Below are 25,970 nucleotides of genomic sequence, written 5' to 3' on the forward strand. Positions count from 1 at the left end.
AGTGTATATCAATATTTAAAATGGACATATGCTTTTGGGTCAGTGTTTACTCATTTATTATCCCTCTTGCTTCTCTTGACTCCTGTCAAATTTTAGGATGTTCTTCTGGTTCTTTGGGCTATGCCCTCTCTCTGCTTGGTTTGGTTATAGTCCTTCTGTCTCTTGGAGATGAATAATGGGGAATATTTTGCTACCTCACAGATTGCAAGACCTGGTAATCAAATTCAGGAGCTATAATTGAATTTCTTTCACTACTTGCTATACTGTATAAAAAAGGAGGTGCACGCCGATCTTGAAGGGCACAAGCATTTTTTTCATTCCAAATGCAATATGTATTTTTTTTTTTTTTGTCCCTGCAGTACAGGGATGGGGACGTAATATTTTAGAAAACAAAACCACAAACAAACAAAAAGAAAAGCCTCTGTTTATGAGCTTTTTACGATCTACAAGCTGAATGTAATCTGCCATGATAATTTTTTTTTCTTCTATCTGCAATTAAGATTAGCAATGTGGGCATATGATGGCCCATGGGGATCAGCACTTCCCACACAACCTCTTAAAAAATGATTTACTTTGTATGTGTTTATGTGCATGCAGCGTGTGGATGGAAACTGGGGGGAATCAAGCCAAGGAATCAATATGATCATTAAGATTAAGGCTCAGGAAACCATGAATGTCTAACTTTCAAGTCAATCCCTCCTGTGATTAAAAAGAGACATCATTTAAGAGATGATTCAGCGGTTGGACTAGTGCCCTTAAATATCTGTTCCTGGTAAAAAAATAAAAAAATTGCAGTAAATCTTAATCCTTTACATTTGTTTATATCATTTGAAGCAAGAAGATTGCAGATGCTATTCTGCCCTACATTTTTAAATCCTCCTCTAATTACAAGTTATCAAAAGAAAAAGACAAAAAAATGTTTACTCAGTCTATTTAAATATGACAAACATTTGATATATTATGCACTATTAACTCATGCGACTTCCACCCTACCTGAACTAGGAGATGGGCAGTTTTGGACACTAAGTAATAAAAAGTGCTATTGAGCACAGGCTGAGTAAATGCCCTCATTTCCTACATTTGGGGATGATTGTTTTCAGCCTGGCTATACACTGAGTTGCCCCGAGGGAGGGTGCATCCTCTCTCCTAGCTGCTCATGCTTCCCTCTCTATCTGCTTTGTTTCGTGCCCCACTTATCACCCTGCTTTACATATCACAGTGCTGGTAACAGCTTCTTTGGGAGCACAATGTAAAAGCAGCTGGCCTTGTTTTCTAAACACTGTCTGGGGCTTGAGAAAAAAAAAAAAAAAAGCACAAACAAATCCTTATCTTGATAGCCCCGAGGTGCTGATTACTTATTTAGGTTACTTCAGGTGAGATGTGCTTTTTTTTTCACGGTTCACTGTTGTGACTGGCTACTGAGCTTTCTTTGACACACTGATCTTGATGATGTGTTGCTTCTCTGCATGCAGGTGATTAGGAAGGGTGAGGTGAGCTGCTGCTGGATTTGCACCACATGCAAGGATAACGAGTATGTCCAGGATGAATTTACCTGCAAGGCGTGCGAGCTGGGATGGTGGCCGGATGATGACCTGGCAGGTAGGAGAAACAAAACCAGAAGCTGTGAGCCAATCTGTGTTTGTATTTATTACATCGTTCATCCACACTCCCCATCCCTTACTCTCGATAACCGATCTGCACTCATTATTTTACCCATTTCATGTATTCACTATTAGCCCAACTAGAGTACTTTTTAGTGGGCCTGACATCTTTATGCTCTCAATAATCATCCCCTCCCCATGAGGCTATTCGCACAGCACCTCAGTGGTCTGACAACACCTTTTCACCATGCAGCTCCTGTGCCCCTGCTTTCTTCATTTCCTCAACCTTAACACCACTCCCTCAAAAAATACTGCTGCTCATTTCCTTCCTCTCTGCTCTTGTTGTGACCTGGTGCTTGTTCTGACAGCGATTTATAAAGTTGAGAGGAGCTCTCAATTCCCAGGTGTAAAATCCTATTACTGCCATGAGAGGCTTGAGGATACATTTCAGCAGTCTGTCAAGGAAGAAATTTTTCCTTCACTCTCATTACATTTGAGGAATACTAATAGAGAGAGATAATATGCTATTCATGGAGCAAGGGTCTGCCATTGTGGATGTGTATTTTTGAAAATATACAGCAGAAGAGTAAACTTCATTTTTTTCAAATATTCAACGGTCTTCTCAGAGCTTAGAGACAGAAATAAGGGATTTGAGGATTGTGCTAGATAAGTGAATGCAGATACATTTCATCTTTGCCACTGGTGTCTGTTTGTATGCAGAAGGGCAAATGCATCTGCAAGCTGAGCTGGGTGGGTGGCCAAGAGAAAACAAGCAACAGTTCTCTGTTGCTACTTCCCCCTGCATTTAAAATAAAACCCTGCTGTAAGAGCTGCTTCACACCTTGATATGCTCATTAGTACCTTTCTGATTAGAATACCCAGAGGAAGAGAAGTTGGCTTATTTTAAAATTTCAGCTATCTTATGATTTGGCATATTAGGATTTTAGCATGCAGACCAGAACTGGGTTCCTCCGTGAAGTCACTGTAATGCTATTAGCAGAAGCATGTAATTTATGGAGTGTTAAGCTGGGGAAGTCTAGGGATGTCATTTTTCTCCAATTAAGCTCTCCAAACTTCTTCTGTGTGTTGGATGACGAGTATGCAGGGCATCATGACAGAAGAGAAATAGAGCTGTGGGGTGTGTAGGACGAAAAATGCAAATGAGCTCCTGACAGTGCCATAGCACAAATGTTTGAGACTGGCAGAAGAGGTGAGAGATCCAAAGTAATGTGATATTCAGAATCCCCATATATCATTCTCTATATATACCTATATGTTGTCAATACAAACAATGGCAGTAAGAAACATAGTTTTAATAAATAGCTCTAGATACTGTAGCATTTTTATCACTTTAACCTTCATATCAATCTATTGGCCTTGAAGGACAGGCCAGAGGTCAAATATGACATATCTTAAATCTTTATATGGTATTTTCTATATGTTGAAAAGACACACCGCACTTCTAAGAATCATAGGTTCTAAGTTATAAGGCTTTTTGACAATTTTTGACCAATAAATCATTAAGTTGACCTCGAACACTGTGGTAGATGTAAGCCAAATTTTAATGGATTGTTAACATGACCCCACTCTACACGCCTACAAAGTTTTAGCAGAATTCATTCAAAACTTTTCAAGTTATTGTTTTTACAGACAGAATGACACACAAATGCTGCCAAAAACATAACCTCCTCCAACAATTGTTGGAGGCAATAAAAGTAGGTTTTAACTGATTTGAATTCTGTCTACTGGGGTTCAAAATTTATATTTTAGGTGACATTTAGTAGCCACTTGAGTTAGCTTTAACTTATTATTATACTTTTTTTTATCATTATACTTATTATGTGTTATACTTTTATTGAGTTTCTTCCTAGTTCTTTTATTTAATTTTATTTTCTGTAAAATGGTTTACATGTCTGTGAAAAGCACTTCATCAATAAACTTTACTTACCTATTTACTTGGTATAACAACCGAAAGCATCTTCCAAAATCAGGCCCTTGTCAAGACTCTGCTCTCTGCTACATTACTCAACTCTTTCATGCTCCTTGACTCACTTGTTCCCACCATGTTCTAATGTACTTTTCATTCGATAAAACCAACTATAGAACCAATAAAAGATTGACCCAGCATCTCTTCTATTGTTTCCAGGTTGCCAGCCCCTACCTTTGAAGTATCTTGATTGGGGAGACGTGGAATCTATGGTCGCAGTGGCTTTCTCCTGCGTGGGCATCCTGATCACCTCCTTTGTCACCTTTGTGTTCATCCAGTACCGTGATACACCTGTGGTTAAATCCTCCAGCAGAGAACTCTGTTACATCATCTTGGCAGGCATTTTCCTTGGCTATATCTGTCCATTCACATTAATCGCTCGTCCCACAGTGGCCTCCTGCTATTTGCAGCGGCTCCTAGTGGGCCTTTCATCTGCCATGTGCTACTCTGCCCTTGTGACCAAAACTAACCGCATTGCCCGCATTCTGGCTGGCAGCAAGAAGAAGATCTGCACCAGGAAACCACGTTTCATGAGCGCCTGGGCCCAAATGATCATTGCCTTTATGCTTATTAGTGTGCAGCTAACTCTGGAGATTACACTCATCATTCTGGAGCCTCCTGAGCCCATCAAGTCATACCCAAGCATACGTGAGGTCTACCTCATCTGTAACACCAGCAACTTAGGCATGGTAGCGCCGCTGGGGTACAATGGCCTCCTAATCATGAGCTGCACATACTATGCCTTCAAGACGCGGAACGTGCCCGCCAATTTTAATGAGGCTAAATACATTGCCTTTACAATGTACACTACCTGCATCATCTGGTTGGCCTTTGTGCCAATCTACTTTGGCTCTAACTACAAGATCATAACCACATCCTTCTCTGTCAGCCTGAGTGTAACAGTGGCACTGGGCTGCATGTTCACACCCAAGATGTACATAATCATTGCCAAACCAGAGAGGAATGTCCGAAGCGCCTTCACCACATCTGACGTGGTGCGAATGCATGTTGGAGATGGGAAGTCTGCAGCGCAATCAACAAGCAACAGCTTCCTGAATATGTTCCGCCGGAAGAAGCCCGCATCTGGCAATGCCAAGTGAGTGACCTTTTGTGTTTTTTCACCTTTCTAGTTTGTTTTATTTTCTGGGGTCACTGGTTAGAGACCAAATGAAAAAGGTGGCTAAGCTCTCAAATTGATGAAACATTTTTTTAAAGTCATATCAAGCTATCGTTTACTTGTAAATAACATGAGTTGCTTGTTTTTACGATGTGTTTATGCATGTCAGCGGTCTATTTTTAACTCTCCAGTACCCCAAATCAGTGGTTGTATTTATTTAGTAAACACTGGTTCTTATGGCACATCCCCCTCCCCCTGAGAAAGAAATATTGTCAGTGAAATTAACCTGAACTTAACAGGAAACTCGAGATGCTGTCATTGATTTAACACTAAAAGGCCATTCAAACATGCCAGGGATAATTAAAGTACAGATTTCACATGGCGATAGTAGATATAAGACTTGCATATAACTTTTTGAGATCCACAGCAGTGGCACGTGGACAAGTGACTAAAGTAAGGAGCGGGGCAGAGAATGAGAGTCATCCCAATATGTTTAAGTGTTGTCTCTTACCCTTGCTATGCAGCCTATCTAATCTTCTAACCCTTCAACCTTCTATACTGAGGAGCGTACTGTCAAATGTCAAGGCTGGCAAATGTTTTTGGAGTCATTCAACTTCCTTCTTGGAGAGCTGCACTGCCAACTGAGCTAAATGCTTATTTTATAATACAGCCTGGGGAATGAATCTAGTATCCAGCAATCAGATAAACGCTGCAGCGAGATAGCTGAAAAGTGTTAAAGCTGAAATCACCTTTTTTTTTTCTACACTTGTTTTCCCAATGCAGTATGAGAACTTGATTGCTAAAAAAAAAATCTTTAGGTCAAAAACAAAGTACTGTAAGTAACTATTTTTATATTGATTAGCTCTCAGTTTTTGGAGCATTAGTTGACAACCTGCCTGGATTATGTGTCTGATTTAAAGATATCATTTGCTTCTGTGATCCTGGCACTCCGGAGCTGGCAGTCACAAAAATATTTTTGACCTTGCAGCCCTCCAAGAGGGTGATCTGCCACCCTGCTGCTTTCAGTTTATCCTGAATTAACCTCACATTTAACTTTTCTCAGCATGAACACCCTCCCCCCTCACCACCTCCCCAACTAATCACATTAGAGCCAGTCCTAGCTCATTCTCCACTAAACTCTGTGTCGTCATCAGGCCAGTTCAGGCAAAACCAGAAATACTTTGAAAATGCATGCACGTTATTTAACAATATAATTAGATAGGCAGGAAGAAGCAAAAAAGATGAGATGGGCGGCTCTTAAATCTGTTATTTCAATGTCTGAGAAAATTTTTTGATCATAATGCTGTCTGCAGCACATTATGAATCACTGTTTGTGAGGCTTATAAATGTGACGCTCTTTAGAGGTCATGGGTGGACTCCTTAGCAAAGCTGTTAATGTCAAGTCATGTACTTCAAAAGTATTTTAACATGCAATGAAATGTTGAAATGCTGCTGCTCTGTTGTCTTATGTTGCTGCTATGTTGATGTTGTTTTTCTGCCTCCACCTCCTGGTTTCCTGTGATAGTAACTTGGGTTTTTATCTCGTTCATAGTTCTAATGGCAAGTCTGTGTCATGGTCTGAATCAGGTGCAAGACACCCTCCGAGGGGGGGAATGTGTGGCACAGACTGTCTGTGCATGTGAGGAAACAGGAAGCCGGCTTGAATCAGACGGCGGTCATCAGGCCCCTAACTAACACCCCCGACCCCCACAGCTGTGAGCCCTCCACCTGCAACACTGGCACTGGCTCCCCAGATCCCCCCCAAGAACCACCTGGTACTAAGCCTCTGTACAGCCTGACGGAGGAAGACGACGAGGGCGACGCGCAGCGCCCCCTCTGGACTCCGGCCTGCACTGAACAGATGCGAGGGCAGGACTCCGATTTGGATGAGCCGGCTTCACTTTTGCCCTCTCGCTTGTCAGGCCACACCACAGAGCGCTTGCAGGGGGCTGTGGTGGACACACACAGCTCCCATGCACCTGCACTGAATGACCATACTGCCAAGGAGGCAATCCTTGCCAATGAGCCTCTGAGCTTGACACCCTCTCACCTTCCTTCAGCTCCACAGCGTGGGGCATTTGTGGAGGAGGGACTTGAGGATGAGGAACTGGACCTCTTACACAGCTACATTTATGATGCCAAGGAGGAGGGGGAGGGGGATGATGGTGAAAGTGAGGATTTAATTCAAAACAAGGCAACGCTGGAGGATTCCCTAGCTTTGTCTCCCCCCTCCCCCTTCAGAGACTCTGTGTATTCAGGAGACTCTGTCACCGGCTCCCCCATCATTGATTCAATGCTTGGTAGCCCTTCAGTCTACACTGCAGACATCCTCCGAGACTACGCACACAGCTCCTCAACACTGTGAGAGCAAAACCGGCACTGGCACGGTGGCTGTCAGCAGACTTGTGCATCACACAGAGTGCATTACACAGACACACACACACACACTCAACACATACAACAATACGAGATACAAGATTTTAACATTTGTTTATTTGCTCTGACATTTGCTTGCTTAACTGTATTTATTACTCCACTGTTATCAGTAAGTGGTTAATCAAAAGTAGAGGTAGACTGCAAATTATCTATGAGTGCTTACATTTCTGAGGGGCTGTCAGTGCACAAAGCCTTTCCGAAAAATGTCAAACTGGGACGAGTGCCAAAACTAGTCAGCTCTCATGCCAAATTTTTTAATGAATGAAGCAACACAGAGAGTCAGAACAGAAGATGTAGCTGTGTTTTTTTTTTTATAGAGGCAGTGCAATTGTAGAAAAATATGGCAAGAGAAACACAATAATATATGTGCAGAGTGCACTTACACAACACTGACCAAACTTTCTCTAAAGACTGCAATAGCTTAAGTGCATTTCATGCCAGTTTTGATTAGTCTTCTACTGCAGCACATGTACAGGTCTGTTCATGTGTGTAGCAGTCAAAGCTGCATAAAAAAAAAAACAACACTTTTTATTTTTATTTCATTTAATTATTCATTAATTAATTGCACCCTTTCTCTAATGAAACCTCATTGCAGTTTATATATTACAAATGAACAAGAAAAGTGAAGTATGTTGTTTGAGTATTACATTTATGTGCTGCAAGGTGTGCTCATCACAAAAAATAGGATCAATGAACTCAGATTCTGCTGAAGATTTGCGCTGTATGATATGTGACTATGATTACAATGTGCCAAGCAAAGTCGTTATCAACCTACATCCCTGCTTTCTGCTGTTTTTTTTTTTTTTTTTTTTTTTTATAATGTAGCTGATAAAGGTATTAGGGTGATTGTAGATGATGGCAATGCTGTTCATTCCGTTTACACGAAATCATAACCCTGGGAATTTTTATGCGCATGGGACATGATAACAGAAGATTTTGCTTTCCATGCCGTGTGGATATTTCTCACATTTTCTGAGTTTGCTGTGTCATTGTAATGAAAAACACAGTAAGTTGTACAAGTTCTCAAAGTTTGTAATAATGTTAAGCCATCTCTTGTTTTTCACACAGGTGGTATGTTTGTAATACTAATAAATGTTTCTATATTTAGAATGTCAACAGAAGAACAGAGTTTATACATTTTGAAACTGTCCTCAGATATTTGTCAAAAAAAAAACAAAAAAAAAAGCAGTGTGTTTGTTTTTGGGTAACTTTTAAGTTGAGTCAACTGTATCCTATTGAACACATTTGGCTGTAAAAGTAACCAATGACTATTTGCTTCTTGTAATGAGGTTATATATGTTTCAATTTTGCTTAAATCTTGCATTATAAACTTAAGTAATTTAATTGAGGTTAAGTTTCTTAGTCCTTTTATCTATAAGAATGCAAATAATTTCAAAGTACAAGACTACACAGTACATAGTGCAATTGTATTGTATTTCCAAATGTTTTTAGTCTATTATAGTGTAAGTTGTTAAATGAGTTTAACCAGTGTAAAATATACCAGGTGCCACCTGAAAAACACTGTCAAATCTAGAATGAAATAGGCCTTTATGTTTTGGGTGAGCTGAACATGAACGATGCTGTAAAATAAAAAACAAAAAACATTTATATTTAGAAGACTGATTACTGCCTATATTAGCTGAAAAAAAGGCAAAAAAAAAAAAGAAGTAAAAATCCTAAAACTGCATTAATGTGTCAAACATATGACCTGACCTCCAAAACTGAATCCTCAGAATGTTCTGATCTGGCCTACCTGCAAAATGTGGAAGGTGCAGAGAAGGAGTACATGCATTTTGGACTCATTGCTGTGTTTTGCCCCATAAAGCACTGTGTTTCAAGCTTGTCCAAATTGGCCCAAAGATTATAATTATCATCAGTTTTACAAACTTTATACTGACAAAGACATTACCTGCACTATATGGATAAAGGTGCTAGCCATGCAGTCTGCCTTTACAAAAACTTGTCATCCTAAAGAGTTCTCTGAATTTGAGTGTGCCATCTTTTTCAACAAGTTTGCAAAATTGCTTTCCTCTTGAATGGTGGAGCATGGGGTAACACCAGCCCCCCTTGACTACTTTACTGAAATTTAGGTTTAAATCAAGTCTATATTATATGACTTTTTGGCTTTTATTCCACTATGTTTTGAATGCAAATGTTATATTTTGTAGTCCACACCATTTATTTAAAAGTTTTCTTATTATTTTGAAGACTATTTTCATTATTAAGCTACCCAACAATATGGAAGAAATTATAATCATCAACAGCTAGAACATTAAAGAGATTTAAACACATCGGACAATAATTATGATCCAGTAATATGTATGTAGTACTGTAAATGATCCTGAAGTGCCATTCTACATACTGAGTACATTTACTTTAGGTACTTTAAATATATTTTGATTATAAAAATTGTGCACTATTAAGCTACTTAAATAGGACTCTAACTTTTACTTATGTAAAAATTCTACTTTTTCCCACTTTACACAATTATACAACACATAATATTTAAAGTCTTTTGCAGCACCAGGTAACAAATCTGTAAAAGGATGCTGATTTGCAGCCTGAAGATCATACCCAATGTTTTCTGTGCAATTTCTCTAGACTGATTTTTATTTTGAATTAAATATTCTGATTTGCTGTCCTGTGCCACCCCATTTAATGAATCCTGGGAACACCCCTGCTCCTCTGGTATTAACATTAGCACACAAGTGTGTTTCCATAGCCTAGCAGCTCCTGTAGGTGTAATGTAAAGGGACCCCAGTACTTTTTTCCATATAGTTTATCTGATGGTGGAAAAATTGAGACCTATTATTCAAACTGCACTTAGTGTTTTTTAAGGTTGTATGTTTGTTCATTTGTTCTCAACACTGTAAACCCAGATTTTGATTCGACTTAAAAATATTGAGTTCATATTACTTAAATTTACCTAGAATGTGAACATTACTTGTTAATGCTGAGTAGACTGTACTTTTTGATGGTCTATCTTATTGTAATTATGTCTTTGAGTTCAAACAACTTAATATCAGCAGGTTTTGCACCTGCTAAAAATCTAGTTTATACTTTAACAGAGGGGCTTAATATGAAGCAGCACGGTGACATGGTGGTTAGCAGAGCTACCTCACAGCTAGAATATCTAGAAGGTCTGGGTTCAATTCCACCTGGGCCCAGGCCTCTCACTGTGTGGAGTTTGAAATAGTAGATATTCTTTTTGTTTGTTTTTTTTGGTCACCCTCGGGTTCTGTACTTGTATAGTTTTTATTGTTCCGTTTACAAATGTTATTTGTAAATGTTAATGTACCAGTGTTCAGCACGGCCGAGTTTTATCATGTTTGTTTATTTATCAAATTTAAACAGACACAGTTCAACATTTTTGCTCCTGACTAGTACGGTGGTGTGGTGATTAGTACTGCTGCCTCACAGCTAGCTCAAATAACCTGGGTTCGATTCCACCTCAGCCCGGGCCTCTTGCTGTGTGGAGTTTGCATGTTCTCCCCGTGTCTACGTGGGTTTCTTCCCACAATCCGAAGACATGCAGTTACTGGGATTAGGCTAATTGCTCACAGGTGTGAATGGTTGTCTCCCTCTCTCTGTGTTAGCCCTGCAAAAGGCTCGTGAACCCCCCCTAATGACCATAAAAAGGATAGGGGGATTGATTGATTAAAAGCCATTTTAATTTTTCACGAACTATAAAAGATAAGTTTGGTCAATTAGAACATACAATTTAGTTCAACTGGCAATGGAGTAGTGCTTACTTAACAAGCTGAGTTAAACAAATGGGTGGTGAATGCTTAAACTAAGTATCTTAAGTTACTGGAGCTTTGTTATTAGTGCATTCTACTTAGATCTTCCATTCCATTCCAAAAGGGTCTCAAGTACATTGAATATAATCCACTGCGCTTATTCAAGTGTTTCATTACTTAAAAAATTTAAGGCAACGAGTTACCTTGGTTTTTTTAAAGTGGATTCAACTTATCCGGGTTTTCAGTGAAATGAACGCTGTCCAGATTGTACTTGCTCTTCTTTCCACCAAGAAAAAGCAAGAATTTTGAGGTGTTTATGGGTTATTATGCAATGGTTTTATTGGTCTGGCTCAGCTGAGATCAGTTTGGGCTGTGTAGGGCACCTTTCATTTAGAACTTTTTTTTTTTTTTCAAATTAGAGTTTTGGTTCCACTGAGGATTCCTGAGGATGTTTTCACTGCTTTTTTCCCTGTTTTGTTTCTTCACTTTGATGGCTAAAATCCCCGCCCCTCCAAATTTCCTGAATTTATTAGGCAAAGTAAATAAATAATAATAATTAAAAAAAAGGAAATAGGAAACCACAAACCACGATTTTCGCAAGAAAAGCTTTATGTAATCGCACTAGGGGGAGACGCATTCTGTATCAAGATTTGCATTTCCGGCCGAGTCCTATGACTTATCAGGTGGTTGCTGAGGAGGAGGAGTGAAAAGGAGAATTAGAAAAGTTGGGGGGGAACTAGAGCACTTTCTGTTGCATCTGGTCCTCAGCTCTAACTTCCATCGCTCCTCGCAGGACTATCTATATGAGCGAGAAAGCAGACGTTGCCTGAGTTTTGAGAAAAGCTGTCAGTTTCAGCATGGCCGGGGGCTCGGTGTCTGAGTGCAAGGAGTACTTATTTAAAGTGCTGGTGATCGGGGAGCTAGGCGTGGGCAAAACCAGCATCATCAAACGCTATGTCCATCAACTTTTCTCGCAACACTACAGGGCGACGATCGGAGTCGATTTTGCACTCAAAGTTATCAACTGGGACAGCAAAACGCTGGTCAGGTTACAGCTGTGGGATATCGCAGGTAAGGACTCTCTGACGTCATTATAATTACGTTACAATAATGGATAGGATGTTTTGGAGGCGCGGGATGCCAAATCTAACTTTTCTGTGCGTCACACTGGGGAAGTTTCACTTTAGCACAAAGCATCGCCGGGAGTTCAGAGATATGGTTTTCTGTATGTGTGTGTTTCATAAAATGATTTAAGTTGTCACCGCCGCATTGATAATGAAACGCCGTGAGCTATGAGAGGAATTTCCAGCAGAAAAGACCAGTTGATCGTGTCTGCTGTTCTCTTCCCCACTTTATGATCACAGCAGCTCATAATTGTCAGTGGAATGTAGGTCACGCTGTTATTATCGACTGAGCGCCGCCTCACTAAACTCACCGTCATATTCCAGGATAATTTTCACCAGGCCTTACAACTATCTTTTGTTAAGGGGCTTCGCTTTGTCTTCAGGTCATGCCGTCCTATCACTGTCGCTGGCCTATCATTCTCTGCTTCTGTAAAGATTTCAGTAAACTTAAGTAACTGTGCCCACTGGCCAACCTGTGCATTCCAGCAGCTTGAGTAAGCAAGCTGAGAGGAATCAGAGCAGTGTAAATACAAGTTTCCCACACGCAGGCAGCACTGCTCAAACTCACACTGTTTGTCATCTCCAGGCACAGAAATATCACACTGTAAACAAAAGAGTCGGAGAATGACGCGCTTGAAAGGACAGGTGAGAGAGAGGAAGTGAGCCAAGATGAGAAGCGCACGAACCTTCAAAACGTGAGCAGGAGCCAAGCTGACAGACATAGTCCACGGTGCACTTCAGTCAGCAGGAATGAGAGTGTGACGTGCTGTGGGGTGCTTGTTGGGTGAGGGGTCTCTGCAATGTCCCATTAGCCTCTATCTTTTCGTGTTTGAGCCCAGTGCCAAAAATCCATCTGACATTAGGGCTTTTCAAATTCTTCGCTCACTCACAACTGTGCTGACTGTGTTGTAACTCCCGAGTCCAATTTGTGATGCTTCTCTTGGTGTTGAATGTAACGAGATCGTGTGACTTGAGGGCCATTAGGCTGTGTGTGTGTGTGTGTGTGTGTGTGTGTGTGTGTGTGTGTGTGTGTGTGTGTGTGTGTGTGTGTGTTCGTGTTCGTGTTCGTGTAAAATTCCAAATTTGGGGGAATATTTTAAGAAATTTCACGATATTTATAAAAGACAAAATATGAACTGAAAAACGGTTTTCCTCTTTTTTTTGTCAACAGTCAAACAACCATGATCTCATACATGGAGAGGGACAGCAGGATTTGAAAGAGCAGGTTTACATTGTTCGAGAACATCAAGACAAATAGGGCTGCAGTTATTCTGCTTTGAATCATTTGTAGTTTATTTATTTATTAAAGTGAATCAACTATTTGTCAGGAAAGTTATGAAGATTACTGATTGCACCAACCCAAAGAAGGGGACAAATTTACACTGCTTGTTTTTTTTTCTTTTCTTTTTCTTTTTCCTTTTTCTTTTTTGATTTTAAGCCGAAATGATCATCATAAAGTTTTAAGAAATTAAATACATTTTCAACAGTATGAGCTGCTGTTGCCTAAGAGATTATTTCAGTATTTACCAAAATGGAAAATTCTGTTCCTGTCTGTCATTTTTTTAAAGCTAAATAAGAATGCAGAATTTGGCCTTTTTAACAATCTTCTTACCAAAATTCATGCAGTTTCAAAGTTGGAGATTTTAGTCAATGCACTCTTTTCTTCAGGGCTTTTAAAGATCATATTAAGGTGAGCTGTATAAAGTAGTCTCATAAGAGAAAATTTCCATGTGTTTAGGAAGAAGTGGCTATGCAGTGGGTTAAACAGAAAGCTTTCAGTGAGGAAAGAGGGGTGCAAAAATCAACATTGGCTTGTTTTAGTGTGTGTGCCATATTTGACTGGTGGTAGGGGGTTAGAACGAGGAGTGAAGATCCTCAAATTCTGTGAGTGCTTCTGCTACTGTTCTCATAGTCTCATAGTCTACTGTTCTCATAGTCTTGGTCTTCTCACCTGTGTTGTTAAGTTAGATGCAGTGGGTTAAAGCCATTGTAGTGTGATTACAGTATTTTAAAGAAGTGTAAAACAGGACTTATGTAACCTATACCTCAAAGGAGTTTTTGGTCACTGTGTTTGTTCCTCATCTCAGAACTTTGCTTTTTCACAGCCCGTTGTGCCTCTTTGGTGAGCTTGAGTGCTGGAATAGTGTCACAGTGTTGGACTAGTATCTTGTACTAAAATATTGTGAAAAATATAACAAAATTATGAACATACTTGTAGTGACTAAACAATGTGTTATATAGGGTTTTAAAAACATGAGCCTGCTTATTTATTATATATAAATTTTTAACACATAAAAAAAACCTATGCCTGCCTCTAGATACATCCTATTCTTTCTTTTTGGCATGGTTGAGCAGGTCCTTCCTCTCACTCAATCAAACAAAGCTCATATGCTGAGACAGATCAGGACAGATGGTTAGAAGACTGCTGTTTTTATTTTATTTATTCCATCGCTTACAGCAGTGACAGAAAGGGGTCGAACATTTGGGTGTCGGGGGGAGTCGTCACAACAACTTGCATGTCTGTCACAGACTGAGTGGCAGTGCGGGCTTAAGTTCCCCACTGTCACTTGGGCCCTGCCAGCACAAGCTCAGTGTGCAGGGGCATCTGTGACTGAGCGCCATGAAGGGCTGTCTGCCTGTCACAGGCCGACAGCACTAAATCAGACAGAGGATCTGTGAGGGTAAATAAAACTCTGACACACACACACACACACACACACACACACACACTGATATCATTAACTGAGACAAGGGAACATGCTTGCATATATTATATATATTAGGCAAGATGTGTGAATGTGTCCATAGTTTGACCAGGTTAGTCAGTTACTCAGTTATTAAACTGCATTATTCTGAGGACACTTTGAGGATAAAATAAGTAGTGAGACGTGGGTGTAAAAGCTAAAAGCTCGAGGTGTAGTTGCCAAGTCATTAAGACCATTAATGAATGGCCATTAAGCCATTTAATGTACAGAAAAGGAGGAGGAATAATCATCTTGGCAACGCTGAAAGCAACTTCAGAGCTGCTTTGTCTTTTACCGACCTCAGTAGTGATTACAGCCTAAGAGGAATAACAGTAATCAGAGGATTGTACAAGATGGGGGAAGTCAGTGTGAAGCATGCAGGTTTCCCACCCCTTTTCACCCAGAATTGCTACTCTCTCCTGGTTTTACTCAAGCCAGTGGACACAGTGATTACCACCATGGCACAGAGTGAAAGGCCTGCATCTTGTAGGATCAAACATTGAAGTGATGAAAGGTTTCACATTAATGGGATGTGTGCTGTGACCTCTACTGCAGTCCAAACTTTTTGTCCCATTAAGATCCCTAATTTTACCTTCAACTCTTACACCCGAGTGATAAACTCCTCTTCATCTCATCTCTCTTGCCGTTTTCTAACAGGGTTCAAAGCAGTTAGACACTACCCAGAGCGAGGTTTCAGCACAATGTGACGTAAGGGAAACAAAGGAAGAATTAGACTGGTGTCTTATTTTTTTGCATTTTTTTTTTTCCCTTCTGAAATGAAAAACTGAAGTCTTCTACACAAAGGCATCAGTCTGTGATAAGGGGCTCATGAGAAGTTATCTATTTGTTTGCACACAAGCCAAAAAAGCTGGGAAAGGAGCTGTTACTGATTTAATATTTGGTGCTTGATGTTTATGTTATCAGTAATCTGGAGATTACTGATAACATTTTGTCCTTATCAGTGACTCATTTAGATTAAAAATAACAAGAAAACAGACAAACAAAACAAAACACAATTTTCCAGTACTCGCTTATTTTTTTTAATTGCCTGTTGTGTTTGATTCTGACACTCTAAAAATGTTATGATATGACATGTAGCATCACACAAGACATATCAAGAAAAGCATATACCCATGATCAAAATGGTTAATGTTCTCAAACAATCGCACAACTGATTCATTTACTATCAAAACAGTTGCTGCTTAATTTTCTGTCAGCGGTCTAAAAGATCACTCTTCCCGTTGTTTGCGCTTTACTTGTGAACGACCGAATGAAACCAAATCACTGCCAAGCAATTTAGCTCCTTTTGCCAAGTATGACAGGGCATACTAAATGTGACACTGAGACATTTTCAAGCACACAGTGTGGCAGCACAGCCATCGACGGAAGTGGAAGCGAAGGCTTATGCCTGGAGAGAACAGAAAACACAATGTACCGGTGGGTGAGAAATGAAAGGAAATATCAAATGTAAGTGTCTTAGTAAGGTGTTGGACCACCTCACAGTGCCAGAACGGCTTTAGTGGTTTTGGGCATATATTCACACATCTGAAGTATAAACTCTCTTGGACAAGCTGAGCACCATGCTTTCAAAATATATTCTCTCATTTGGTGTTTCAAAAGTGGTGCCTCACACCCAAAACTTAATCACTCTAAGGAGCTCCTCAGTCCTTAGATTGATTAAGGATTCAGTCACCCAGCCCTAGAGACCGGTCAGTTACTTTGTAATCAGTCCCCTTTGGGGTGCGTCAAGAAGGGCATTTGACTTTAAACTCTGCCAGATCAAACATGCAGAGCTACCCGCCGTGGTGAGCCCTTATGACAAGAGAGCTGCTGAAAGCAGCTTACCCTCTTTGTAACCAGTTTCACAGGGTGACAGTCAGCAACCTCCAGCAACTACTCAGTAACTGGTCAGGGAATACACATTTTTCCCTAGTGACAGGAGGTTGCCAGGCGGTCGTGACTCAGTCTCTAGGTCTCTGTTACCTCATCACTTACCTGTTTTGATTTACCCCTATACACTGCCTGCTTTTTGAACACTCTAGTGGTACAGTCTTTGTGTCATTTGTGATATTTTGGCTGTTAGCAGCAGTTGTAGTAGTACTGCTGTAGTAGTAGCTGACATTCTGGCCACTTTTGTGTATTCGTGCCACCCTACTAGTTTGATTTTTCACCCACAAAAGAGGTTAAGACTAAGAAAACCGCTCCCTACTTGTTCTAAAAACTTGCACGGATTCCCATAGGGCTGTCAGCAGCAGCAGCAGTGGTAGTAGAAGTATAATTATTAATTCAATTTCTAAACTGAGGTGCACCCAGAAAACCTTTTAGCTGAAAGTGAGGGGGAAAAAATCATGCAGATTTTCCCTCAGTTCAGACTGTTCAGTGCTAAAGGCCGTAGTAAGCTGTAGTAAGTCATTTCTCACATGCTGCTCTGAGGAATTTGAACGTGCCAGTCATGTGTTACACTCTTTTGAAACTCATGCTGAAGACTACCTCCGTGACTGGGCCCGATGTTGCTACTTTAGTGTTGGGGGGGGGGGTTACAGCCAGTCGCTTCCTAACAGCAGACGGAGACTGCTGCTGTTGTTACTGCCATGTCTGGCTTGGACAGTTTCTATGGTAACCCACCCACAGGATTGCAATATCTACAAATGTAGAGGAAACTAGGGTTGCTAGGGCTTTGGATAATGATGAGACTTTGCTTTATTTCAGTCTCTCCCACACAGCAAACACAGATGATACAGTGACTGTAACGAAACCATTTCATTTTCATCAAGCACTTCTGTAACTGAAGATTTATGAAGATTTCATAAGCAGGGTGCCTAATTGAACTTGAGGTCATGCACCAGTATTTATCAGTGTGGCTGACTGAACTAAAGCAACCCTGTTTAAAGCCCTTGTAATCCAACAAAGTTCACGTTCTTCGGCTAGATTTAGTTTCACACTTCTCTTCTGTTTCCAAGGCTGTTGCCTAATATTGTGCATTTGATGCAGAAGCACACACCTTTGTTCTTTCTTGATCTCTCGCGCTCATCTGTGACATTCTCTGAGTAAACAGTCAATTGTTCTTACAGCTCAGCCCACTCCCATGTTTTTCTGCTGACTGGGTTAGGAGAGTATGACACTCATTAGTGATTTAAATATAATTAAATTAGTCCCTTTTTATTGTAAAATGTTCATGAAAATGACTTTTACGGGATGGTGATGAAATGTAGAAAGCAACGAGACAGACGGACCTACTGACAGAAAATCACTAGTCTGTATCTATCTTGAATTTTCTTTGTGAAAATAAAAAAATACACTGTTTATGCACAGAAAATTAGATACCAGAGAACTATGAACTTTAGTATTTTCCCTGCATTTTACATACCAAACAATCAGTTAATTAAGAAAAAATATCAACAAATTTCAGAGAATGGAGGAAACTGTATAGCTTTCATTGAATTAATTACACTTTAGATCAGAGGGAGAGGGGCAGAGTGCACAATGTGCTGTTTTTCTGAGACGTAAATGAGGCAGAATAATTATGAGATCTTACTTGTGACACTGTAAAGGTCACAATTAGTGACTTCTAGTGGATTCATAATGTAGTCGTTTACACATTTGCCTAACAAGTGAAAAATCCCCGGTTCGATTCTGGGAGGAGACGCAAATCCCCTGGGGGTTTGCGTCAGGAAAGGCATCTGGTGTAAAAAAAAAAAAAAGAATCTGTCAAATCAAATATGTGGAGCAGCTGAAAGTACCTAAGGTTAGTGACTCATGTGGGGAAAAAAACACAGCAACTTGGGAATGCCCTAAAAAAAAACCTTAATCCAGTGTATAACATCCGGGTATGCAGAGCAACTAGACAGCAGAATACTCTAAAGTCCATGTATGACAGTCAGGCATGTGTAGCATGTGTGAGTGTACACTCATTGTGCAACTTCTATTGCACAGTAAATTGACTGATATGGAGTGTTTTCTGTGTAACCAGTTCACTCCCAGGAGGAATGATGCCAATACCTTCTGACTGGCTGTTCTTACATAAATGACCTATTGTATTTATTTTTGCACATTAAGTTTTTTTTCTTTAGTTTTTTGAAAAAACATGGTTTATTATATTTTTAATCAACAAACACGGCTGAAAATATTTGTAAATTTATTAAAATGGCACTGTGGCCAGTGACGTTCTGTCACTTCATTCTGGCAAAATCATATTTTTTCCAGTAAAACAAATTGGGCTTGAAAATGATTAGCCAATATTTCTTTCCAAATTCCACCCTTGCCTTCGCTCTCCTGGATGTATGAGTTTTACAAGGCTTAGAAATGAAAGCCTTATTTCAGTCTATTTATCCCACTGTGTCGTGTCTCTGGTGAATTCACCTGGGGTTATATCTGCTAAAATTAGACTCTCAATTATGAGCAATTACCGTCAGGCCTGTGGGCCCCACAGTGTATTCACTCTCTTGCTCACACCCGCACTGCGCCACGCCACTCCAGTTTATTGTGTGACTGGGTAAGTACAGTAAAGTGAAAGCATGCTGGGTAAAGCTTTGCTCACACTTCCTCAATCTCTCTCTTGGTTCATTGTTAGTTTGTGACTCAATGATAGTAAAGACTGCAAATTATCTAACACATTGAACACTTCCACTTTCCCTGTAGGCTTTGTCGGAGCAGTGTACCATAAATATGTGCTAAATCCAGCACGTTATCTCAAGACATTGGTGGCCTGCTATAACTGCAAACACTTGATCTAAATATAATAAATGAGCAGGTGCTTTACAGGCTCCATCTGTGGTAATATACTAAGAAACTATACCCCATGGAGGTAATCGGGTAGTTGAATATTTAGTTGAAAAATAGCATATGGGCTAAAATGTCCTTAGTGGCTAAGTCCCTAGTCATGTGCATATAAAGTTATAACAGAAGATTATAATCTGCTGACAGAAGTTCAAACTGGGTGCTGCTGTAAATTTGGTGCCATTAGAAAATCAGGAGACCTGCATTTTTAGTGCATACAAGGAAACTTAAAATTCTTATACGGTACCTTTCACACTTTTCTATTCATACCTTTCAGTGGTACTGATATATTATCTTACAAATAGGAAACATATGCAAGAGAGTCTTTTCATTTAGCGATAAGATGGATATAATTAAAAAGGAGGGAAAAACAAACATCCTTGTCTAAGTTTTGATGATAAACTGCTTTTGTTGTATCTGGTAAATTTAATCCACTGGGACTTGGCATGACAAAGATTCATTCTTTGGAGGAATCTCCAAACCTGTGTGACTGAACAGCATGCCAATGCGTCTGCTCAGTCCTACTAACTATTAGTGGTTTTAGGTTAGCGCAGTACTGACACACTGCACTGAAATATTTAGGCTGGCCTATTTAATGACTGTTTTTATATTTATATATATATATATATATATATATATATATATATATATATATATATATATATATATATATAAAATATTAGTTTTGTCCCAATTGCAAAAGTGGACTACACACAACAGCATGAGTGTTATTTTCAATGTGATGTGATGCTGTTTTTCAGCTCATCTGCACTCTATTGCTCTGCTGAAGAAGGGCACTTGCCTGAAACATCTGTGCCTTCCATGCATAAACAATTCAAATGGAACGGTGTCCTACTTTCATTTTTTATTATTGCCAACAATTGTCTGTTCCTACTAACAACCCAACACCTGATACAGTGTATTGCAATACACTAAAAAACTCTCACAAAACCCATTAGAGCAAAAGTTTATAACAAAAACCATATGGAGAAGAAGTTTTTCTTGTTCTTGATAATAAACTGTTGCAGCATCACTGCTATCTGCTGTGTAGCTGTTCAGTGAGCTTTTAAAGTGAAAGCACATTTCCTGCACATAATTATATTTGTGCACTTCTGACTGTAACAACTCCAAATGTGTTATTTAATTGTCACCCATTTGTTGCACTCTCCCTAGAAAATTAGAAGAAACAATTGAGTTGGGAAAGATACTTTTTGCAGTTCAGCTGCCTGCTAATTCTACACACTATAGTTATGTAATGATTGTGCACATTTGTATATTCCTCTGAGAAACTTTTCCCTTTGTACAGCTTTGATGATGAGGTTCAAAAACATTTTAGACTGAATGCGTGTATTGCATGCATTCAACTATAAATATAATCCAGGTAAATACATATTATACTCTATATTTTCATCTATCGTTTATGAATGGGCCTGAGGCTGAGAGCAGCACGTGGGCAAGGGAAGTTTAAATGTACAGCAGACAAACTAAGACAGTTATGGTCTTTTCATTAGAATTTTTTGACCGTAAAAATATATATCACTGATATTATATCACCAGCCATATCCCTAAGATTTATAATTTTGTGCTTTTGGGGAAAATTAAAAAGTGTGAAAATAATATATCCAAGTGGTTTTTCCTTAGTACTCAACCAGTCACTCTATTTATTGTACCTAAGATGAAACTTTTGCCAGTTTAGCTCCTTATCCTGGACTCACTTCCCTCCACTGACTTGCTCTTCTGTTTCCCTCCCTGCACACTAGGACTAAAGTGAAAGCTTAAACATAGGATGCAGTTCCTGGTGTTATTTAATTACCTCGGTAATATTTCCTCTTTAAAGTTTCATTTTAAGTGTGCCAATAAGAAAATGGAAGTATTGAAATATTGATGTTTAAATTATAATTACAATTATTCTATGACATTGTAGTCATTTCCATGATGTGTTAGCATCTAAAGAAAATCTACTGCATTTTAGAACATGAAACCTAGAATATAAAATTTCAAAATATGCACTCTGAATAGTTGATTTAAGTATCCGTCTGGAGCCAAACAAAAGGAAGACGTCAGTTCTCTTAAACTAAAACTAAAACTCTTAATGAACTTGTGTGACAGTAGTTCTGAGAAACACAGGAAACTGCCTGAAAGTGATTGAGATTAATGGTGACACATCTTATAGTTCCCTTGCTTTGCCTTGGTCAAATATCACCTCAGATTTTCTCAGAGAATGACTTCAGAGAATGGACTTACTATAGCGGCAGATTACGTCTGTCATTCACTGTGTGTGTGTGGATTAAACCCACGGCCAATTAGGAAAAGTAGGTCAAATAGTAACCATCTCGATCCTTGTCGTTTTTTGGCCACATTTGAAAGAGAAATAACGTCATTTCTCACCGAGTTGTTACAAATTGGAGAAAGAAATGACAATCCCAGCACTGTTTAGTTTCACTGTTTGGTGTTCGTTTCAGGTGATTGATCCCATACGCTTTAACAGGAGCCACAGATCCACATTTGGTCTCTCTCACAAACCTCCATCCATATCATTTTATTCTTTTAGCTGCTTTTGGCTGCTTTGGAGAAACTCTGTATTTACCACTGTATTTTCTTCCCACCCCTCAGGTCAAGAGCGATTTGGGAACATGACGCGGGTGTACTACAAAGAGGCCGTGGGGGCATTTGTGGTGTTCGATGTAACAAGGGGCTCCACATTTGACGCTGTGTCCAAGTGGAAGCATGACCTAGACAGTAAGGTGAAGCTGGCTAACGGCAACCCCATCCCCTCTGTGCTGCTTGCCAATAAATGCGACCAGAAGAAGGAGGACTCCAACAACACAGCTCTAATGGACAATTTCTGCAAAGAAACTGGCTTTCTGGGCTGGTTTGAAACCTCGGCTAAGGTGAGAAATTGCCAGTAAACAAACATGTATAAAAAAACAGCTGTTTAATTTTACATGCATTCCTCTTTAGAGCTGTCTAACAGGCTTCTCTTTAAAGGAGTGTCCTCTCTTTCATGTTTGTTCTGCACTTTAAACCACTCTACAGCAGCATGAAATGAAAGGTTAATGCTCATAATAATGCTGTCTGAAATATTTCCTTTAAAGTCAACTGAGTCATTTTCAAAGATGATTAATGCAGGATTCAAATCTGATTTTACACATGAATGTGTGACTTGTGTTCGACAAGAGCTTTGCAGCGCTAACATAGCAAAGTGAGCATAAAAGGAGATACTTGCTGTTTTACTGCATGGCTTTTTTGAACATTTTTGCCACTCATGGCAGACAGGAAATCCTCAAAAGTTAAGAGAAGCAAGACATCTTCTGTATGGCGTAATCGTGCTGGTTTAACTGTAGCTATTGGGAAATTGTTATATATTTTTGTGGTTTTCTCAGAAGCCCATTCAGCAGTTGTTCATATTACCATTTTTGATTCAAAAGTCAATGGTACATATGGTGGTTTGTAAATAATTTGCATTAGATTAGAGTTAATGGCTTCATCGTGATTTAAAGCCTCAAAAATTACCCAGTGCGTTGAAGTTGTCTTAAAATTGTACAAACAATGCAGTTTTTTTTTTAAGACAATCTTTAATCCTGCTGTCTTTGCTGTGCATGCGCAATATCCTGTGAAAAATGTGTTGGACTGCTGGTGTGATAAGGTATCACATGACAATGATGGATGTTGCAGCACAGAGCTGCAAGGATTAGAGGGATAAGGGTTTGAATGACAGTGTTTTGGAGCGTTTCTTCTCAGTTTGGGCCACAGTGTCACTGGTTTGGTATTACCATGTTAAGTTTGCTGGGGGGAGGGGGGGGGGGGGTGCTGGAAGCTCATACTTTACACCTCAAAGTTAATAAAAATCTCCTAACTCTATGAAAGTGGATTTTCAGGATATGGGACCTTTAAGAAATAAATTAAAACATCTGATGGATAAGAAATGATGGGATGATGATCAATCAGATCATTATTAGTAATGCATTAATATATAAACGGTTCGCTAGTGTTCTAATTAGCCAAGATGGTACTAATTTGGCTTGTATATACTGTTGGGTCATTTAAAGCTACAAAGCAACGCCTTATTTTATAAATTATACGTGTAATAGCTCTGTGTGAAATAAAGTGTAGTGGTGGTAGTAAAATAGTAGTAAAAGTACTCTAAATGTGTTCAAATCTGCTCACCAACTTGTCTCAGTTGTTAGTAGATGTTGTAGAGCTTTTTTTCTTTATGATTATAAATATGTCTTCTTAATTTTAAGACTCCAGGAAAACTCATTTCCCCATCCTTCTTTACATAACTCATCTGTAATATTTTTTTTTATTCCTCATCACTGAGCTTCTTCTTAGAACCATTAAAAAGTACAAACCCACAAACCAGGAAACACCCACAGGCACGCACTTGTACATTTCAAATAACAAACATCGATTATATTTCCATGTTGAGGAATGCTCGGATGACTTTGGAATCAGCTGTTTCTATTTAGCTCATTCTAAATAACTGTTGTTCCTGGAGCTGTGTTACGTACTGAGTCATGTGACGTGTGTGTGGACGTGTGATGAGAGCAGAGCCATTTCCTTTCTCTGAGTTGATGTTTTGTGTGCCTGTCACACTGGTGTTAAACTCAACCCACAACGACCTGCGACTGGGATTCTGTTAATAAGTGTCAAACTTTCCTTCTGATTCAAATGACAAAGTCCATTCATCCCTATGGTGGTACAACTGAATATAATGCATAGTCATGGGGAGGTGGAATTATTTGCTCCTAGTCAGCCTTTCCTATAATGTAGTCAACAACCACATGCCTATACGATTAATAAAAAATAGATTTTAAGACTAAATGGATGGAGTTAAACCCAGCATAAGTATTTTTTCTAGCTCGGTATTCTTTAATACAAGCAATATATTAATAATTAATCACATCACATTTTAAATCTACATTTTCTTTTTGTTTTGCCTTTACTTGAGATGCCCAGGCTTCTTTGTAAACATCTTTGTTACAGTAGACTCTGGGCAAAATCCATAAATATTCATTACCTCTTCAACTCATGGCATGACAGCTTTGGGCCATAGTGTGAAGGACAAAGGCAAACAGTGATTTTTTAGCCTGTCTCTGCTGGCCTCGCTTTTGCCTTCTGTTACCCAGCTGTTGCTTTAATAGGCTGGTTCATATAAAGGGTTTTCATGAACTTCTGAAACCTCTCTGAAAGAAGGCACTTTACCTGTGTGATACAAGCACTGTAGTACAGGAAAAAGCAAAGGAAAATTTCACTGTCTCCACTGATACTCTGCAATTTTTTTTAATTAATCGTTTAAATCACCTCTCTAACATACTGCTTTGACCTTTTTCTAGGACAACATCAATGTGGATGAGGCTGCACGTTTCCTGGTAGAGAATATCTTGGCTAACGACAAAGGTTTGCCATATGAGGAGAGCAATGGAGACCGGATCAAACTGGACCAGGAGACTGTGGCTGCTGAGAGCAAGTCAGGCTGCTGCTAACACTCAATCCATTCACATTAGCCTCCCTTTGGCACCCATCCAGCCTGTGGCTCCTGCTCTCTATTGCAGCCTTGGAGGTTTTTTTTTTTTTTTTTTTTTTTTTTTTTTTTTTGGTGAGTCTCCAAAGCTCCAGGAACTTCTGTCTGCCCTAATGCCAGTTTGACCTCCACATCCATACATAGACAAGTTTTATTTAGATTTCCCTTAAATACTCCTTCTCTTTATCTACAAGCCTATTTCAGGATCCTTGGTGCCATCTTCATCTTATGGTGTATTTCACAACAACAACAAACCTCACCTCTCTCACTCACCCCTTGTTGTCCTGACAGCCTCTCAAGACTGTACCACACTGGAGAAGGGTTTCAAACTAAGCAGAAAGCTGAGAAACCCAAGCTCAAAAATAACCTGTAGTCTTTTAAATTTGGTGTTTTCTTTGCTGTACTTTCCCTCAGTATCCTCCTTCTGTTTATGTTTGTCATCCAATAACAAAAAGTGTCTTAAAACCAACATAAGTGGACACTAATGGCCCTTAATCATTCATCTTACAGCAGTAAACTATGTTTGTGTCTGCAGCTGTTCTCCTTTTAGACTACCATGTAAAAAGCAAGTGAATGGGCATCATAGTTAAGCAATATTTTATTAGAAATCTGTTTTCTTAATTTCATATTTTCTCTGAAAGTGTCTTAGTTGATTTATAATGTAATGAGGAGATGGGTCACACATTTTCTTCACACTCAAGTATACAGCCGGGCAATGAAGTATTACAGTAACAATAATAAAAATTTTAATGATGATACTAAATGAGACAATGAGAAACCTTTGTTTGATTGTCTCGCCCCTGGTATGACAGTATACATCAGAGTTCCAGTATGTATTTTTAAATTGTCAGACTGAGGACTTCACTTAGCTGTCTTTTGGGATGCTATTTTTTGAATTTTTTTTAAAAACATGTTTACATG

At 39.3% G+C, this 25,970-nt stretch overlaps 2 protein-coding genes across 2 annotated transcripts in view; both read left to right on the plus strand.

Moving 5' to 3' along the window:
• Positions 1 to 8,718, plus strand: part of grm1a (glutamate receptor, metabotropic 1a) — a 50,887-nt gene extending 42,169 nt beyond the window's left edge. Inside the window, 4 exon segments of the mRNA XM_030721189.1 lie at positions 1,473 to 1,599; positions 3,748 to 4,684; positions 6,258 to 6,307; positions 6,310 to 8,718. Coding sequence (XP_030577049.1) covers positions 1,473 to 1,599; positions 3,748 to 4,684; positions 6,258 to 6,307; positions 6,310 to 7,070 — 1,875 coding nt within the window. The 3' untranslated portion in view covers positions 7,071 to 8,718.
• Positions 8,719 to 11,579: 2,861 nt separating this feature from the next.
• Positions 11,580 to 25,106, plus strand: rab32a (RAB32a, member RAS oncogene family). The gene is made up of 3 exons (XM_030721503.1): positions 11,580 to 11,952; positions 22,139 to 22,416; positions 24,862 to 25,106. The coding sequence occupies exons 1-3, from the start codon at positions 11,739 to 11,741 to the stop codon at positions 25,009 to 25,011; spliced, it is 642 nt and encodes a 213-aa protein (XP_030577363.1). The 5' UTR covers positions 11,580 to 11,738; the 3' UTR covers positions 25,012 to 25,106.
• The last annotated feature ends 864 nt before the right edge of the window (positions 25,107 to 25,970 follow it).

This window comes from Archocentrus centrarchus, chromosome 24 (genome assembly GCF_007364275.1).
Source record: "Archocentrus centrarchus isolate MPI-CPG fArcCen1 chromosome 24, fArcCen1, whole genome shotgun sequence".
NCBI classification, from domain to species: domain Eukaryota; kingdom Metazoa; phylum Chordata; class Actinopteri; order Cichliformes; family Cichlidae; genus Archocentrus; species Archocentrus centrarchus.

Coding starts and splice junctions, on each gene's coding strand:
- rab32a (XM_030721503.1), top strand. CDS start 11,739: ATGGCCGGGGGCTCGGTGTCTGAGTGCAAGGAGTACTTATTTAAAGTG. Junction 11,953..22,138: donor ACAGCTGTGGGATATCGCAG/GTAAGGACTCTC, acceptor CCCACCCCTCAG/GTCAAGAGCGATTTGGGAAC. Junction 22,417..24,861: donor GGTTTGAAACCTCGGCTAAG/GTGAGAAATTGC, acceptor ACCTTTTTCTAG/GACAACATCAATGTGGATGA.